At 33.8% G+C, this 17301-nt stretch overlaps 1 protein-coding gene across 1 annotated transcript; it reads left to right on the forward strand.

Annotated features, from left to right (window-relative positions):
* Positions 1-3906: 3906 nt before the first annotated feature.
* LOC145114957 (histone H3-lysine(4) N-trimethyltransferase ATX1-like) lies at positions 3907-10547 on the forward strand. The gene is made up of 25 exons (XM_079051084.1): positions 3907-4833; positions 4923-4974; positions 5058-5132; positions 5226-5445; positions 5899-6022; positions 6115-6219; positions 6295-6500; positions 6582-6674; positions 6760-6857; positions 6971-7129; positions 7218-7334; positions 7423-7470; positions 7556-7673; positions 7760-7825; positions 7905-7966; positions 8065-8121; positions 8239-8307; positions 8398-8599; positions 8699-8935; positions 9128-9189; positions 9279-9356; positions 9449-9544; positions 9617-9720; positions 9829-9976; positions 10114-10547. The coding sequence occupies exons 1-24, from the start codon at positions 4079-4081 to the stop codon at positions 9968-9970; spliced, it is 3345 nt and encodes a 1114-aa protein (XP_078907210.1). The 5' UTR covers positions 3907-4078; the 3' UTR covers positions 9971-9976; positions 10114-10547.
* Positions 10548-17301: the final 6754 nt, after the last annotated feature.

Below are 17301 nucleotides of genomic sequence, written 5' to 3' on the forward strand. Positions count from 1 at the left end.
TTAACCAATTTAAAATTAAACAAAGTAAATAAATTAACTAAAGATTACACCATTTAAATTAGTTTCAAACTTAAATAAAATTTCAAAGTGCGACAACAAACATGATCACAATTCACAAATACAAATAAATACTTGAATAAAATTAAAAATATTTAATTTCGTAGGGATTTTGGAGAGATAGAAATAAGGATTGCAATTATTTAAAACGTAAGTAATAATACAACATTATAATTTATAAATTAATATTTAGATTAATACATTATAATATTTAAATAATATTAAATTAAATATATATTATAGTTAAATAAGTTGGTGGGTTGAAAACGAATTGATAATTTTTATCCAAGTCAATCTATTTAATTAAATAGGTTAGAGAGATTGATCATTTAACTTAAATGAATTGAAAGTTTTTAACCCAACCTACTAATTTTGGGTTGAGCTGACAGGTTTTGTTGATTTTTGTTGCTCTAGTTATAACTAATAAGTTACACTAATCTATTAATTTCTATAGGACAAAGGGATTCTAACTTGAAGAGTTATGTCGAGCTATACTAGACATGATCAGTGATAGATGAAGGTTGTGTTGAAAATGAAAATCAAGTTATATAGAAGTTAAATAGAGCTATAACAGAGATAATCAATGATAGATAAATGTCGCGCTGAACAATTTATTAGTAGAAGTTACATAGAAGTTAAATATTTGTAATGTTATTTGAACAATTTATTAGTATTTATGATTGTATTTTATTCGAATTTTGATTTTTTTTTGGATTTTGTATATTTAAGTAAGTTAATTTTATTGTTTATCTTATTTAAATCTTAAATTCTAAATGGGTCAACAAGATTCAACCTATTTGTTTAACAAGTTATGTTTGAAAAAAAAACATCAATTCGATGACAACCAATTTATTTGACATGTTAGGTTTGATTGGAATTCTCAACCCATTAAATTAAATATCTTGGACTGACTTTAGATTCTCAACCCATTTAATAAATAAGTTGAATGAGAACTCAACACAAATCGACTCATTATCAGCTCTATATCTAACATATATTTCGTGAATGTTACAATTTTATAGGGATAATATACATAAATAAATAAAATTTTCAAATAAACCAACAAACTAAAATGAACGCAAGGAGAACATCATAACTTTCAAATCCTTGTATTGATGCAAAATAATGAGAAAAGTTAAAACGACACCTCCTTTTTTTCTTTTTAGAATGGCGGGTTAGTATATGCCCGGGATAGAACCTAGGACCCCATTGTTAGTAACTCATTGTTAGACATCTTGTTAGCTAAGTGGGCTAGCCCCAACTTGTACCTCCTTTTTATTTACAAAAACAACCTGATTAAAAATCATTTCAAATATTGAAACTAAATCATAAAAACCTATATGGTGGAAGTCATAACTTATAACAATTTCACAAACCGATTTGCTCATAAATAACCAACACCACTAACCTACCAATCGAGCATCCACTACCACATTCACCGTACCAACCCCTATTCACTCGCCTAACTGATAACCATCACAAGTCATGGCTCCTCATATTTTCATTTTCATTAGGATCATACCTTTTTTTAGAATAGTTGATACAAGATAAACTAGCAAGTGGTTAGAGAAATAACAATTATATCAAACAACAAGATTGGGGTTTTAAAGCTACCCAATCCAATTAGGTTTTTCTTTTCTACTTCTATTACTAATCCAAAAGAACGATTGGTTCACTATAATATGAAACAAATCAACCATTTTTGTTTCTTTTCTTACCAACAAAATTACATTGCAAAAGCACCACAAGCACCACCAAATCATGAAACAAGACACCTACAAGACTTTCTTAATCGTATACTTCATGCGTGTTGTCTACATCCACATAAGCCAAAACCTTGTATTGATCCAAGAAAGGGATATTCAAATCCGCCAATGACAAAATTGCATTCAGATACAAACAACAACATCATAAGTAAACAAACACATGGTTTATGGACTCTATATCTCCATCACATAACGAGCAACGCACATTAGGAACATCAACACCTTTATCAACCAAGTTATCTATCGTAGGAAACTTATTTAAAGAAAGCCTCTAAGAAAGAATACTCACCTCAATAAAGCTAAGACTACTCCACCTAGTAGGAGTGTAATTAGTAATAGGGTGTACTTATCAATCCATTATCTAGTTGTAGAATTGAAAAAAAAAACACAGAACTATCTAATTCGCAGTACCATCGATCATTATGATTCGACATAAAAAATATCACCAACAAGAGCGAAGGACATCCCATTGCTCGACCTCAACCCCTCCCCTTGAGAACTGACACATTGACAAAGTCCAATTTGATTGCTCCATTTTAGCCTTAACCGAAACATCCTTCTTCAACTGATCAACTACATATCAAAGATTGTAGGAACTGGACTTTGAGTGGTTGATCTCCCCAATGTTTTAAAAACCGGTTTTTTAGTTGAACCGGTATCGTGACCGGTTTCCGGTTCGACCAGTTTAACCGGTTCAACCGCCGGGTGAACCGGTTACTTTAATTTTCATATTTTTTCCTATTTTCCTACACACATACATACTACATACAGACATAAATCAAGAATTTGACGTCCATAAGTTTAAACATTAAAAATACACATAAAACAACTTGTAAATCAATCCAAATACATTAAAAAACACAAAACCATAAGTTTTACATCAATTCTTGTGTTTTTATTCAATTTAACCGGTTCAACCGGTTTTTTGTAAAACCGGCCGGTTCATTCCGGTTCAGAAATAGACATAAAACCGGTGTTGGTTAAACCGCTCACTTCTCCGGTTCCCGGTCCAACCGGTTCGACCGGCCGGTTCAAACCGGTTTTTAAAACATTGGATCTCCCAACTAAACATCACACTATGAAAGCTCGATAAAGACCTATCACCAATCCTTCTCTTGCAATAAGAAAAAGGATTCATGCGTTTATCAGATAAATTAATTAGCGTTTTAAGAATGTTTATCCACATAGTAGTAACTTTGTATATCGACACAAATAGACCAATACCATCACCTGATATTGGTCTATGTATAACCTTAACCAATGTAAACCAAAAAGCGTTAGAGTTATTCAAAAAGTGCCAAACCTACTTAAACAAAGAGCTTTATTTTACGCAAATAGACAGCCAACCCCAAAACTTCCATATTTTCTACCTACCAACACTTTACGCCACTCAACCCAAGTATATATATATATATATATATATATATATATATATATATATATATATATATATATATATATATATATCTCTTCCAAGTCACCCACAAGAAAATAAATGGTTTCACAAAAATAAATCCTTTTGATAACCAAATATGGGGTCTTGAAAAAAATACATGACAAAGTATCAAGACACGCATTTCCTTTACGATGCCTTTCCCCTCCCTTTAGATAACCAAATATGGGGTATTGAAAGTTGTGGCCTTTCATTGATATATTTCTTTAAACTTTGATGAATTTTCTTGAATTATTTTATGACTACAGGATATATTTTACAATCGGAGACCTAACATTCCACACCAAGAAGTCTCACAACATGCATGTACTAATGATTTCATACTTTTTTCATATAATCCCTTATGCTTTATTATGTCTGTTAAATTATTATAACACCTTTAAACTAGGTATTTCACAAGATTTTGCTAAAGCAACTTTATATACTTTGACATTTTTCAATGGAAAGACCCTATGCAATTTTATACATCCAATAGGGTATTTGTTAAAAATCCAAGTTTTGAGTGTTTTCTATAAGTTTAACAAGTATGAAAGTAGAGGGTTTCCCCTAGATGCAAAGTACATGCAAGTGGGTGTAAGTGAAAATATATATATATATATATGTCTCATAAAATAAGCAACTCCTTTCTTCTTTCTTTTTTCTCCTTGCTCGTCGTCTCTTTTGTTCGTGGGGCGGGAAACTGGTTCTTCCGGGGAAAATAGAGCTCTCTCCTCCCTCCAAAAAGCTCACTGCTACTTCAATTTTGAAACCCTAGTTACAATGTCACACTAATCTTTGAAAATCCCCAAATTTCCCAAATCGAATGGCATTTTCTTCTCAATTGTTATCACCAAACGCCGATAACAAGCAGAGAGAAGACGCCGAAGAAGAAGCGCCGCCGGAGGAGCAGAAAGTACTGGTTCAATCGGAAGAAGATCATCGTCATCACCATCGCGAGGCGAGGTACGTTGCCCTTGACCTCGTGTACTCAGCTACATCCCCTTGCAGTTACGCGAATGTCATGTCTAAGAAGGTGAAAGCTAGGAAATACTCCATTTTAGGGGTTCATAAAGATGCCATCTCCGTGGATCCAAAGTCATCGCCACCGAAACCACCTGTCATTTATTTCTACTCTCGCAGTCGCCGTCGCAAAAGGAGTGATAGTTTCCATGGCACTTCTGTTTATGATAGTTTTCGTTCGAATCCAAATATAGTTTCTGCTGTTGTACCGAAAGTTGAGGATGTTGAATTTGATGGCGAAGATCGGGAGGTGAGGTCTATTGGGGTCTTGGAAAATTCTAGTAACAAGAAGAGGAAGACGAGTCAAGAGCTTATCAATCTAGGGCTCAATTCAGTTTGTCTTGATGCTCCAAGATTGAGAGAATCATCTCGAAAACCTAACAGAACTGATGATGCTAGCGCTAGCAGTGGCCGCAGAAGAAGCAAAAACAATGATAACAGAAACAATGACGACAAAAACGTCTCCCACAAAAACAGTGGTGATGGAACTGAAGCAACTGAGACTGAAGATACAAATAAATCCACCACCAATGCAAGTCGCACCAAGAGATGGGTGAGGTATGTTGTATTCAAAGAAATTCCATTTATTTTGTTCAAATTACTACAAAAATGGTAAGCTATATACCAGCTTCTGATCTTGGAAACAGGCTGACATTTGAAGGTGTGGATCCCCAGAAATTTCTTGGATTAGAATGCAAGGCAAGCCTTGATTCTTATACCTGTTTCATATAATAAATTTAATGTTCCCTCATCTTACACCTTTGGGTATTGAATTACTGAAGGTTTACTGGCCATTAGATGCTGATTGGTATTTTGGCCGAATTGCAAAGTATGACTCAGAAAGCCATCGTCATCATGTAATGTTTCTTTAATCCCTGTTTTGCAAATTGCAATTGCATACACAAAAGCAGTTCTTTACAAAGTTATATATGGTTTTCTTGATAAAATAGGTTGAATATGAAGATGGTGATGATGAGTGGGTTATCTTATCTAAAGAAAGAATTAAGTTCAATGTGTCTCCGGATGAGATAAAAAGTCTAGAGTTGACTTGCGATCTTCATTGTTCAGAAACAGATGATCTTGATGTCAATGAGATGATTGTACTTGCTGCTAATCTGGATGACTGTCATGATATTGAGCCTGGGGATATCATATGGGCCAAAATTACTGGTATGCACATTCAGTTGTAAATATGATATATAATATGAGAGAAAAGTTAACATGGTATAAATACTTGACATATGTTATAGGGCTAAATGCAAAGCATATCAGTGTACTTTCATGTACTAGTGTATTTACCCTCCTACTTTCACCTTTTTCTATTATAGCATTGCACTTTTAACTATCATCTTATCAAGGGATTGTACTTTGAAAAATAAAAATCTATCCAATTATAGCATTATATTTTTCTTTTATAGCAGTGAAAAATGCTTTGTTTGTGGATGACATTGCTACAATTGAGTAGATTTATCAAAGTCTAATGCTGTAATATGAAGAAATGAAAGTGGGATGCTATAAATAATAAGCAAAATAATGAAAGTACATTGCTATTTCTTGCATTTAGCTCTATGTTTTATTTAATTATGCTTCTGGTGTTTGTTGTTGAATGTTGATACAATACAGGTCATGCTGTGTGGCCAGCAATTGTGTTAGATGAGTCCTGTGTTAGCATTCGTCGAGGTTTAAAAAAGATTTCAGGAGAAAAATCAGCACTTGTGCAATTTTTTGGCACCCATGATTTTGCTAGGTTTCCATCTTCTATACATATAAAATATTCAACTATATTTGTAATTTCTTGTTCTAAGTGTAACACATCCTTATATATTTTCTGATATCCAGGGTTAAAACAAAGCAAGTGATCTCATTTCTTAAAGGGCTTTTATCTTCTTACCACCTGAAGTGCAAGAAATTGGATTTCATTCGGAGCTTGGAAGAAGCAAAAACGTAAGTTGTTTTCTTTAATTTTGGACTGAAATTCAAGAAAACATATTTGATATTTGTTGTGTTTTGAATTTTCAGGTATCTTAGCAGACAAAGACTTCCAAAGGGTATGTTACAGCTAAGAAATGGTGTTGGCAATGATATTGGAGCTGAAAGTGAAGAGGATGAAGGTAGTGGTGGCTCAAAGAAGAGGTGTTTGAGTAGTACTGAAATAGTACAGAAAAAAATCAAGGGTTCTAAAAGTTGCCCTTTTATAGTAGGGGATCTTGAAGTATTAAAGCTTGGTAAATAATCATGTTTATAATGAAATGTCCTTACTCCTTATAAGTTATATCTGTACTCATTTATTTACAAACCACTGACAGGTAAGATGGTTAAAGATGTGGATTGTTTTGATGATGAGAAATCTATTTGGCCTTTAGGTTATACAGCTACAAGGAAGTTTCCTTCATTATCAGGTTATCTTTTATTAAATAGACTAATAATATTTACTTTGTTAACATGATTCTTTCATTTAACATCTCTTGTTTTTCTTGATTTCAGATCCAAGTGTATTTTCTGTATATAAGATGGAAGTGCTGAGAGATACTTGCACAAAAACCCAACCTGTGTTTAGAGTTACAACAGATGATGGAGATCAGGTAGGGCTAATTCTAAATGCAATAACATACTTGCATTTCTTTCTATTACACCATTTTCTTTCTTATTACAATTTACAACATTATAATCTTTGTATATCTGTTTTGTCATGCAGTTTGATGGTCCAGATCCTTCATCATGCTGGAATAAAATTTATGAAAAAATAAGAAAAATACATTCAAGTAGTTATGATGAAGGTGCATCTATGAGCTTCTTCAAGTCGGGTGCTGATATGTTTGGTTTTTCTGATCCTCACGTGTTGAAACTTATACAGGTAAGTACTTCACCTAGAATTTATCTGTATTAGGAAACCAAAATATCTATTATTTTGTTTTGTTTTTTTTAATCAGTGTTATTTGTAGGGGACATCAAATTCAAAGATGATATCAGGGAGCTCACTCAGCATGCCAATTGGTTATAGACCTGTTCATGTTAAATGGAAGGATCTTGATAAGTGCAACGTCTGTCACATGGATGAGGTGAATGTTTTTCCTTTTTTCTTTTCAATTTGCTGAATTTACCAAATAAACCCTAAACCCTAACACAGATGATTGTTTTTTTATTCAGGAATATGCCAACAATTTGTTTCTGCAGTGTGATAAGTGCAGAATGATGGTGAGCATATTAGTATTACAACTCAAAATCTTATTGTTTATTCAGAAATATGAATATGAATGATACATATCTATTTCCATGAAAGGTTCATGCAAGGTGTTATGGGGAACTGGAACTTGTTGATGGAGTCCTTTGGTTATGCAACTTATGTCGCCCAGGGGCACCTGAATGTTCTCCACCCTGTTGCCTTTGTCCAGTTATAGGTACTTGTTTATTAGTTTATACTTTATAATAATGATAATAATACTAATAATATATGATATCATATGTCAACTTATTGTTTTTTTAGGAGGTGCTATGAAGCCTACAACAGATGGAAGGTGGGCTCATCTAGCATGTGCCATGTGGATACCAGGTTTACTTGCTGTTTGTTTTTTATACGTCTTGTTTTCTGCATATTAATTTTAGCTCATTTAACATCTTATCTCTTTCAGAAACTTGTTTGTCTGATATCAAGAAAATGGAGCCAATTGATGGGCTGAATAGAATTAGTAAGGTAATTCCTTTTTCAAGACATTATTTACATGATTACATCCACTAAACACAAGAAAGGTAAAGGCCCTTAAATGATTATTTATTTTCCTATGTATTTAGGATCGTTGGAAGCTTTTATGCAGCATCTGTGGTGTTCCATATGGAGCTTGTATCCAGGTAACCCCTTGTTATATTGCTTAGATTGCATTGCATTTAACTGTACATTTTTTCTATTTATGAATTATGATTCAGTTTTTTTTTTCTTCATATTTCTGGAATCTCTCTCTGCTGCAGTGTTCAAACAATGCATGTTATGTTGCATATCATCCGCTTTGTGCTCGTGCTGCTGGATTTTGTGCTGAGGTAAAATTGTTTTTACTTCATTTCACTTGGTAAGTAAATGGGAAATAAGGGGATTTATATTGTGTGTTTTCCATTATATGTGGTATATAGCTTGCAGATGCGGATAGACTGCAAATGGTTCATATAGATGAGGATGAAGAGAATCAATGCATTCGTCTATTGTCCTTTTGTAAAAGGCATAGCCCTAATCCTTCTGTTGAACGTGTTGTTTCTGATGAACGAATGGGTCAAATATCAAGTCAAGGTTCAGATTATGCTCCTCCACTGAATTCTTCTGGCTGTGCTCGATGTGGTAACTTTTTTGATAAGATAATACTTCAATTAAAAATGAAAAGAAGTCAACGTTAAGTTAAGCCTCTCTTTTGATTGGTTTTTTTGGAAATGTTGATAGAGCCTTATGATTATTTTGGGAGAAGAGGAAGAAAAGAACCTGAAGTTGTTGGTGCTGCATCTTTGAAGCGAGCATATATGGAGAACAGACCATATTTGGTGGGAGGCTTCTGCCATCATGACTCCTTAACCAATGTGTCATCTTCTCATTCTGATTCTGTTTCTCATACAAGCATATTTTCTATGTCTGAGAAGTATATATACATGAGGACAACATTCAGAAAGAGACTTGCATTTGGTAAACTAACTCTTCATTTCTACCCAATATAGCATTGTCATCTATATATTGGGTAGGTTTGTAATAACAAAAAATAAATAAATTGATAAAAGTAGAATGATATGAAAGTAGGATAAATAAATGAAACTACATTGCTATATATGTTGTATATGGTAAAAGAGTTAATGTATCTATCTGTGGGCTGTGGCACAGGTAAATCTGGAATACATGGATTTGGCATCTTTACGAAACAACCACACAAAGCAGGAGATATGGTAATAAATCCTCACACCTTTCATTTCAAATCCTTCCATTCATTTGTGTATTTGTTACAACTTAGAAGATCTTAATGAATCTATTGCAGGTAATTGAATATACTGGAGAAATTGTTAGACCTCCTATAGCTGACAGAAGAGAACACTTGATATACAACTCATTAGTGGTAAGTAGATTTATTGTTACATGCAAAAAAACAGATAAGGAAAAACAAGTAATTGATTGGGTTGTTAATAAAATTGTTTGCAATGAATGCAGGGTGCAGGGACATACATGTTCCGGATTGACGATGAGCGTGTAATTGATGCCACACGAGCAGGAAGCATAGCACATTTGATTAATCATTCTTGTGAAGTATGTCATTTCTTTTAGTGTAAATGCAAGAAATAGCAATTTCAATTTGTATCTTTTGTTGAATTTTTTCAGCCAAATTGTTATTCAAGAGTTATCAGTGTGAACGGAGATGAACACATAATCATTTTTGCCAAAAGGGATATTGCCCAGTGGGAAGAACTGACATATGATTACAGGTTTTCTTCTCTTCTCTTTCATATATAATATATAATATAATCATCAACACTTTATCTGTTTCTATCTAGTAATGATGCTTTTCTTTTTTTATAAATTTAATATTGCAGATTCTTTTCAATTGATGAACAACTTGCCTGTTATTGTGGGTTTCCAAGTTGTCGAGGTGTAGTTAACGACATCGATGCGGACGTACAAATGGCCAAACTATATGCACCACGCAGTGAATTAACAGACTGGAATGGAGAATAATTTGAGGTTAGAAAACCATCATCATCATCATCATCATCATCCTATCACTATAAAAGATTAAAACTACAATGCTATTGCTATAATTGAAAAAAAAAAAAAAAAAACTTTGTATGATGGTATAATCGAAAACACATGTTTTGCAGTGGGGGTAGATTCTGAGGTCCTGCTTTGCGTGTTGTATTGTTAATTGATGGGCGATTTGTTTCTGGGGCGAAGTGAAAGTTGATGTTTGTCATGTCATGTCATGTGTATGATTTATCATAAATTTAGATTTTATTGTTTTAGATTTATACGGTCTGTCTATATCTTATCATCTAAGAACACGAGGGACTGTACATAACATCTCGAGATACACACTGTTTACTCATTTGGTTCATGGGCAAAATCATCATTTTGTCTGTGGTTAACGGAGGGGGACAACCAAAAGGACCAGATGTGATGGATTTTAAAACTCTAGGGATTGACCGTGCTAAGTTTCTGAAACTATCACAATGTTAAATGTACTGCCAACATGGACTATTCTGTAATTTACTCATAAGTGTTTTTGTAGATGTGTATACTAAGTTATATTTTATAATCCGTGTCTTATTATTATATGAAGCTAGGGGTGAGCATTTGGACCGGACCGGACCGACTCTTGGACTGGACCGGATGAGACTTACCGGGTCCAGGTCCATGTCTGGGTTTTTCGGTTCTTGGACCCCTTTGGACCGGTACAACTTTATATGTATACGGTACAACTTGGTAAACCGTGTTTTTAGGTTTGATACAACTCGTTAAAACGAATATATTGTTGGGTTTGATACGTTACAACTCATTAAAATGAATACTTTTTTAGGTTTGATACGGTACAACTCGTAAAAATGAATACGTTTTCGTTTATTGTGCCATTTGGACCGGTTAAAATTTGATTATTTATACTTTATATCATTTGTTTAAAGGATTGTAACTCATTGAATATAATAACAAAAACAACACAATTATAATTTAAAATCATCTACAAACTCTAAATTACACGTTGGAAAAAAACGCATGTCAATTGGACTTAAAAAAAATGAGATATGTTTGTTTAAAGAATTTCAAAGAATACAAAAGTTTAAATTTCTTACTGAAAAACTGAAACATTTCAGCTTTAATATCTCATCTTTGAAGCATTGTAACTCATCGAATATAATACCAAAAACAACAAAATTATAGTTTAAAATCATCTACTCTAAATTACACGGTAGAAAAAATCGATGTTAATCCGATTTAAAACGAATGAGATATGCTTGTTTAAAGAATTTTGTAGAATACAAAAGTTTAAATTTCTTGCTGAAAAGTTGAAATATTTCAGCTTTGATATCTCATATTTGAAGGATTGTAACTCATTAAATATAACACTAAAAACAACAAAATTATAGTCTAAAATCATTTACAAACTTTAAATTATACGTTGAAAAAAACTGCATGTCAATCCGACTTAAAACGAATGAGATATGCTTGTTTAAAAAATCTTACACAATACATTTTTTTGATAAAATAAGCCGGTCCAAAACCGGTTTTTACCCGGAACCGGGCAACAAGTTTTTGATAAAATCTAAATATGATATCAGTTTCAGCTGTGTTTTGCATATTACAGCTAAACTAGTTTATTTTCCTGAGATTTTTTGTTGTCATGTTAGTTTTTTTAAAAAGCTACCCAAACCGGGCAACAAGTTTTTGGAGTTTTTATAAAATTCTTTTAAATATACCTTTTATAGAGTTGCTCAAATCTCTATTTAAGAGCAAAGTTAATCATCGTACTCTCATTTTGAACCAAACCTCAACAAAAAGAAGATAATGCAAATACGAGTTTGTTAAAAAATGGCATCACAAGTGATCTATTCTAGCTAATTTTTGTAGTATTGAATTTTGTGCTAAACCAAGCTAGCAAATATTGATTAAGGAAAAGGATACCACTTAGCATTCACGCGAATAACAAATACTACCCTTGGTGATCAGACAAAGTAGTAGTGTTGAGAACAATGAGTCGAACAATCACAAATACTACCATATTTAGATGAGTTACTTTCATTAGTTGTAATGTTATAGAATCACAACAATCCGATATGTCACTTCCGACACTAATGTCTTTACAAACTAAAATGGAAAGCTTGTAGGCCAAACATCATAATATGATTTATAGCATTGCATTGGACTTCATTTCCAAGTTTAAGCATTTGGGAGACATCTTGCGTACCTATGAAACACCATAATATGATTTATAGCACTGCATCCAACTATTTAATCGTCACTGTGTCGTTAATATGGTGTAAGTTAGGCAAGTATTTCAACAGTTTCAATGTGCCATAAACTTGCATCGTTCCCCTTAAGTTTAAAATTATGTAATGTTAAGATCTATCATCGAGTTATGTAACATGTTAGCATTTTTAGTGTATTTATGGTAAACATCATTTTACTTATATTGAAGTCGAACAACTTTTATTACTGCAAACATCATACTAAATTAAATATAGGACAATAACTTGATGTTTGGCTATCATCGACCTTACTTGAATAAACATAATTTGACATATTTACTAGTACCAGAGACTAACAAGTTAGACTAGTATGCCGTTGTTGGTTCCATCAACTACATGTTTTAGCTTTTAGTTCCTCTTATTGTGATGGTATACGAGTGTTGTTACGTGGCCGGCCGACTTGACATTTGTCCATCAATGGTATAAGGAGTGCCACTTCCTCGGATACCTCCCATTTTGAGGAATGTTGAACATAATGTATTATCTCTCCGTATGCCTTCCGATATACATCAATAGTGAAGCACGACCATGCAAAAGTATTCCATTTACTATAATGTAAGCTTAACAAAGTCGTTACCAAATGACCGCAAGGTATGTCGGAGCACTGCCACTTTCTACGAGAACATTTTTCAGGTTTGTATCAATGAAAATTCTTATTAGTGGTCACATACTTCAAACAAGTGCCCCGTCATAGGAAGGCTTACGTACATGTAACTCTCCTTTTTAATTTATCATCTACCCATTTGGTGAGACACCCTTTAGTTTTCGCTTCATGTAATGAAAAAATATTTTACTCATACATGTAAGTTAAATCAAATCATTAATGTATGTACATTTGATATTTACCTCCCATTTTCAGGCGTTTCCTATACCACTCTTGCACTGTGCTCCAGAAAAATTCAACTAACATAACAATTGGGTATTTTCATGCATGTTTGGTTAACACGTTCATGGATTTGGCAACATTAGACATCATTACATTATAACATACACCAAGAAAGTACGCCCTTACCCACGTTAATATCCATTTTCATCTAGTTTCTTACATACATTAGGTATTAGACAACGTAACACCACCAATTTTCATGGAAGTCAGATTGCATGTACTTTATCATGTATTCTAAAAAAAATTATATGTTGTCTTATTCTTTTCGACTTAAATCGTAAATTCATGGAGATATGGTGAAAATTGTCACAACTAGCATTTTAGATAGGAAATTCTAGTCTCATGTAAACATCATCTACTGTGATACTTGTAACCCTAATTTGATATTATACACTATGCTCATTCAATGACAACAAACTTAATCAATGTTCACAAGTAAAGTTCAAAACCTTATACTAAGCATCTCATATAGTCAACTAAGGGTTGAAAACCCTAAAAATCCATGTTCAAGTTTAATATGAACTAGGATTCTCTTATTGGGCTTAATGAATCAATAAACCTTCAACTTGACTATTTTGGGCCAAGGAACCCTAATTGGGCTCTAATTGAAACCACATTCATGAAACTAAAACATTTTTGGCCATGTGGGCCTAGAATAGTTCATATAATCTCTAATGGGCCATGTTGGGCCATAAATGATTTCATTGGCCCTAATGGGCCGTAAACTACTCCCTTGGGTTTCATTGGGCTGTGAACTTCCATAAAGGCCCAATGGGCCGAAAAATATTCATCTTGGGGCCTCATGATTTCGAACTAAGTCAAGGAATGGCCCAAACTATTTCAATTATTTCTCCAAGCCCATTCTCGGCCCAACTAATTAATGAAAAAAAGAGGGAAGATTCAAACTTGCAATTGCCACCTCATTGTTGCATGGTGGACTTCCATGCTATAATACACCAAATATCAAGACACTTCTCATACATCCATGCAACATCACCTCAACATTTTCCCTCTCTCTTCTCTCTTCATTTTAACTCTCGCCCATAAGGGCCTTCATCACCACCCTTACCTTTCATCTTCAAACTCAAGAACTCTCTCTCTTTTTCCTCTCTAGCACAAGAAGCTCTCCCCTTCCATCCTTCTAATTTTCGAGAATTTCAAGGGCACACCAAGATCTCTTCATCAAAGCCCATCACTTTTGGTAAGTTTTTGGTTAGACTCCATAGTTTAACTTCAAGTTTACACCTTAAATCTCTTCTTAACCCACATTATTTTATGATCTATGCTCTTAGAACACATTAGAGCTCGAAAATCATCCCAAGAACACATCTAGGGCCGAGATCTCCTCATTTCTTCACCAAAAACTGAAAACATCAAAGCAATGTGAGTTCATACCCCCTTGATTTCGGTTTTACATTGTTTTTGGGGGAGAATACAAGTTGCTATGTGTTAGATCTATGTGTATATGCATGACTATGTGTGTTTTCATGAATTATTTGGTGATTATGTGTTGTTTACTTCATAAATCTAAATATATGTTAAGAATATGAAGTTTATCACTTGGATCTACATAAAAACCTTGAGAAAAGTATGTGTTATCACATATAATACATGTAAACTTGTAGATCTGGGATTTATACACTTAAAATAGCAAAAACAAGTGTTGTGTACAAAGATGGATAACTTAAACTCAAAAATCAGCCTTTGACAAAAAAGTTTTGGTCCAATCTCGAACTGTTTTGACCACCTTAATGGTAATATTTTTCAAAACTGTTTTACATGCAAAACGTTCAGGTTTATACCTTTAAAATGACTACCCTCACGTTTTCATACGATTTTTCTACAATTTTTGGCAAATTTTACAAAACGGCCTATCATATTTGAAATAATCTCGGACCAGCCTGTGAAGGTGAGCAATTTCACACTGGATAGAGGCCATTAAAAATTATGAGAAAATATTTGAACAAAGTAGACAAAATTTCCAAACTTCCAGAGTTTACGGATCCAAATTTCGACTCACGATGATGTTTCTACAAATTTTCCAACAACCGTGTCAGAAAAGTCAAAAAAACCAGAAAAATGTGTATTTTCACAAAAATCAAGCCAAAAATGATATTTTTGACAAAAATGGGTTAAAAATGTTATTTTTACCAAAAACTAGCCATAAATACAAGTTTTGAACAAAATGGGGACAAAAGTATTATTTTTACTAAGATTGGGCCTTAATTGTAAATTTTTGACTTATTGGGCCAAGAATGTCATTTTTACAAAAAGTGAGATTTTTATGCTAATTTGGTAAATAATTTGGCTAATACTAGAAAACAAATAACAAACGGATTAATTTTGTTATTCGTATAATATTGGCCCTTAGTGGCCCATTAATATGCTTGATAGGTCCTGAATACTATTTATTTGTTTATTGGGCCTCACTGACCCATTAACATGCGCGACGGACCTTGGATACTATTTGCGTGCTATTTGAGCCTATAAATACCTTACATGTGAAATGGGCCTTAGTTGTCATTTTACATATATTTTGGGCCTATGTTATATAATCTCATTTCTTCTGGGCCTGAAAAATGACTTACGTGTTCAGTAGTGGTCCGCAGACATGGTTCATTGGGACCGGAATGAGTTTATATGTTTCTCTTCGCGTAAAATTCGATTAAGGATCTAGTGAGACTTGTCGGTTGACACCTATTGAGTGTACGATCGTAGTCTGTAGTTATAATCAGAATCTCTTGGAGGGAGAGCGGGGTTTTGTGTATAGATCTATACGGGGATGACACCCCACACCTGAGCTGTTCGCTATAGTTAGACTACATCAGTCTAGGGTGACGACAACCTAATTCTATTTTTCCGTCGGCATTCACAAATGCCAAGACAGACGAATTTGTCATTAATTAGTATGGTTATGACGGCTCACTTAGAGGAATTAACGTTATAAATTTACGGGAGACCATTCTTTTCTTTTCTTCTTTGGATTACTCAGGAACATACTCGTACTGGTACTCAACCTCGGGGGTTGGTATGTCAGCATTCTCTTTTACAGACAACATAGGGTTGTCTGGGGGCATTCTATTTATATTCTCTTTACCTTTTCTGCATTATCTTTATACATTCTAATAAACAATAACACACATGCATTAATACAAGATCTGACACAAACATACTAAACTGTTTTCAGAAAATATAGGATTTTCTGGTGGTTTCAAAGTTGTACAAATCATTTTCACAAACATGCTTATGAACTCACCAACATTTTTATGTTGACCTTTTTAAATTAACTTGTATTCTGAGCAAACCGTTGAAGCAGGTTGAGCGGAACAAACTAATGAATATTTTGTTATATTTTGTTTCATCATACTTTGACTATTTGGGCATGTAATATTCGAATACAATACTCGATGTAAACAATGAATGTTTTTATATTACATGTGTGATGATGATGATGTTATGTTTCAATTATATACTCTGTGATGATACTGAAATGTTGAAAGTCACACTAAGCCCCCGGACGTTTCCGCCGTCTGGTTTGGGGGTGTGACAGATTCGTATCAGTGCATTGTTTATAGTGAACTGGCATATCTAATCATACAAGATATGCAACTATAAATACAATGGGACTAAACTACTCTAAACATAATAATTAAAATACATACCTATGTGTGCATTTTAGAGTAATGACACAACAAAAACAGAAAAAGTCTTTGGAGGATTTGAACATCGCGATTAAACGCGGGCACTTATGTAGTTGTATTGGGGGTGAATGTAGCCTGATCACCTACATTCATTCAAAATACGGCCAACATGTGTTCGGGAGTAATCGTGATGCACAATGAATCAAAAACTTACTATCTAATTATCCAAAGAGCTTATAGAACCAAACCTAAACAAAATTAAAATACTATAGGAGTATTTGGTGTGCTATTTGTTTCTAGTATTTATACACTTTCGTGCACACACTATGGCCGGGTATCATTAGCCAGGAGACCCCTATCTCCCTAGTAAGGGAAAGACAGGATGGCTTGACCCAGAGGAAGACCCAGAAGGAGACTCATAGGAAGACCCAGAGAAGGAACATGAAGTAGAACTTGCAGATAGACCCACCGAGCCAGTGGTGGACCTCGAAGAGGGAGAGCTCAAGGGCAATGACGATGATG

The sequence above is a fragment of the Lactuca virosa genome, chromosome 5, assembly GCF_052849685.1.
Source record: "Lactuca virosa cultivar CGN04683 chromosome 5, Lactuca_virosa_CGN04683_v6, whole genome shotgun sequence".
Classification (NCBI taxonomy): Eukaryota; Viridiplantae; Streptophyta; class Magnoliopsida; order Asterales; family Asteraceae; genus Lactuca; species Lactuca virosa.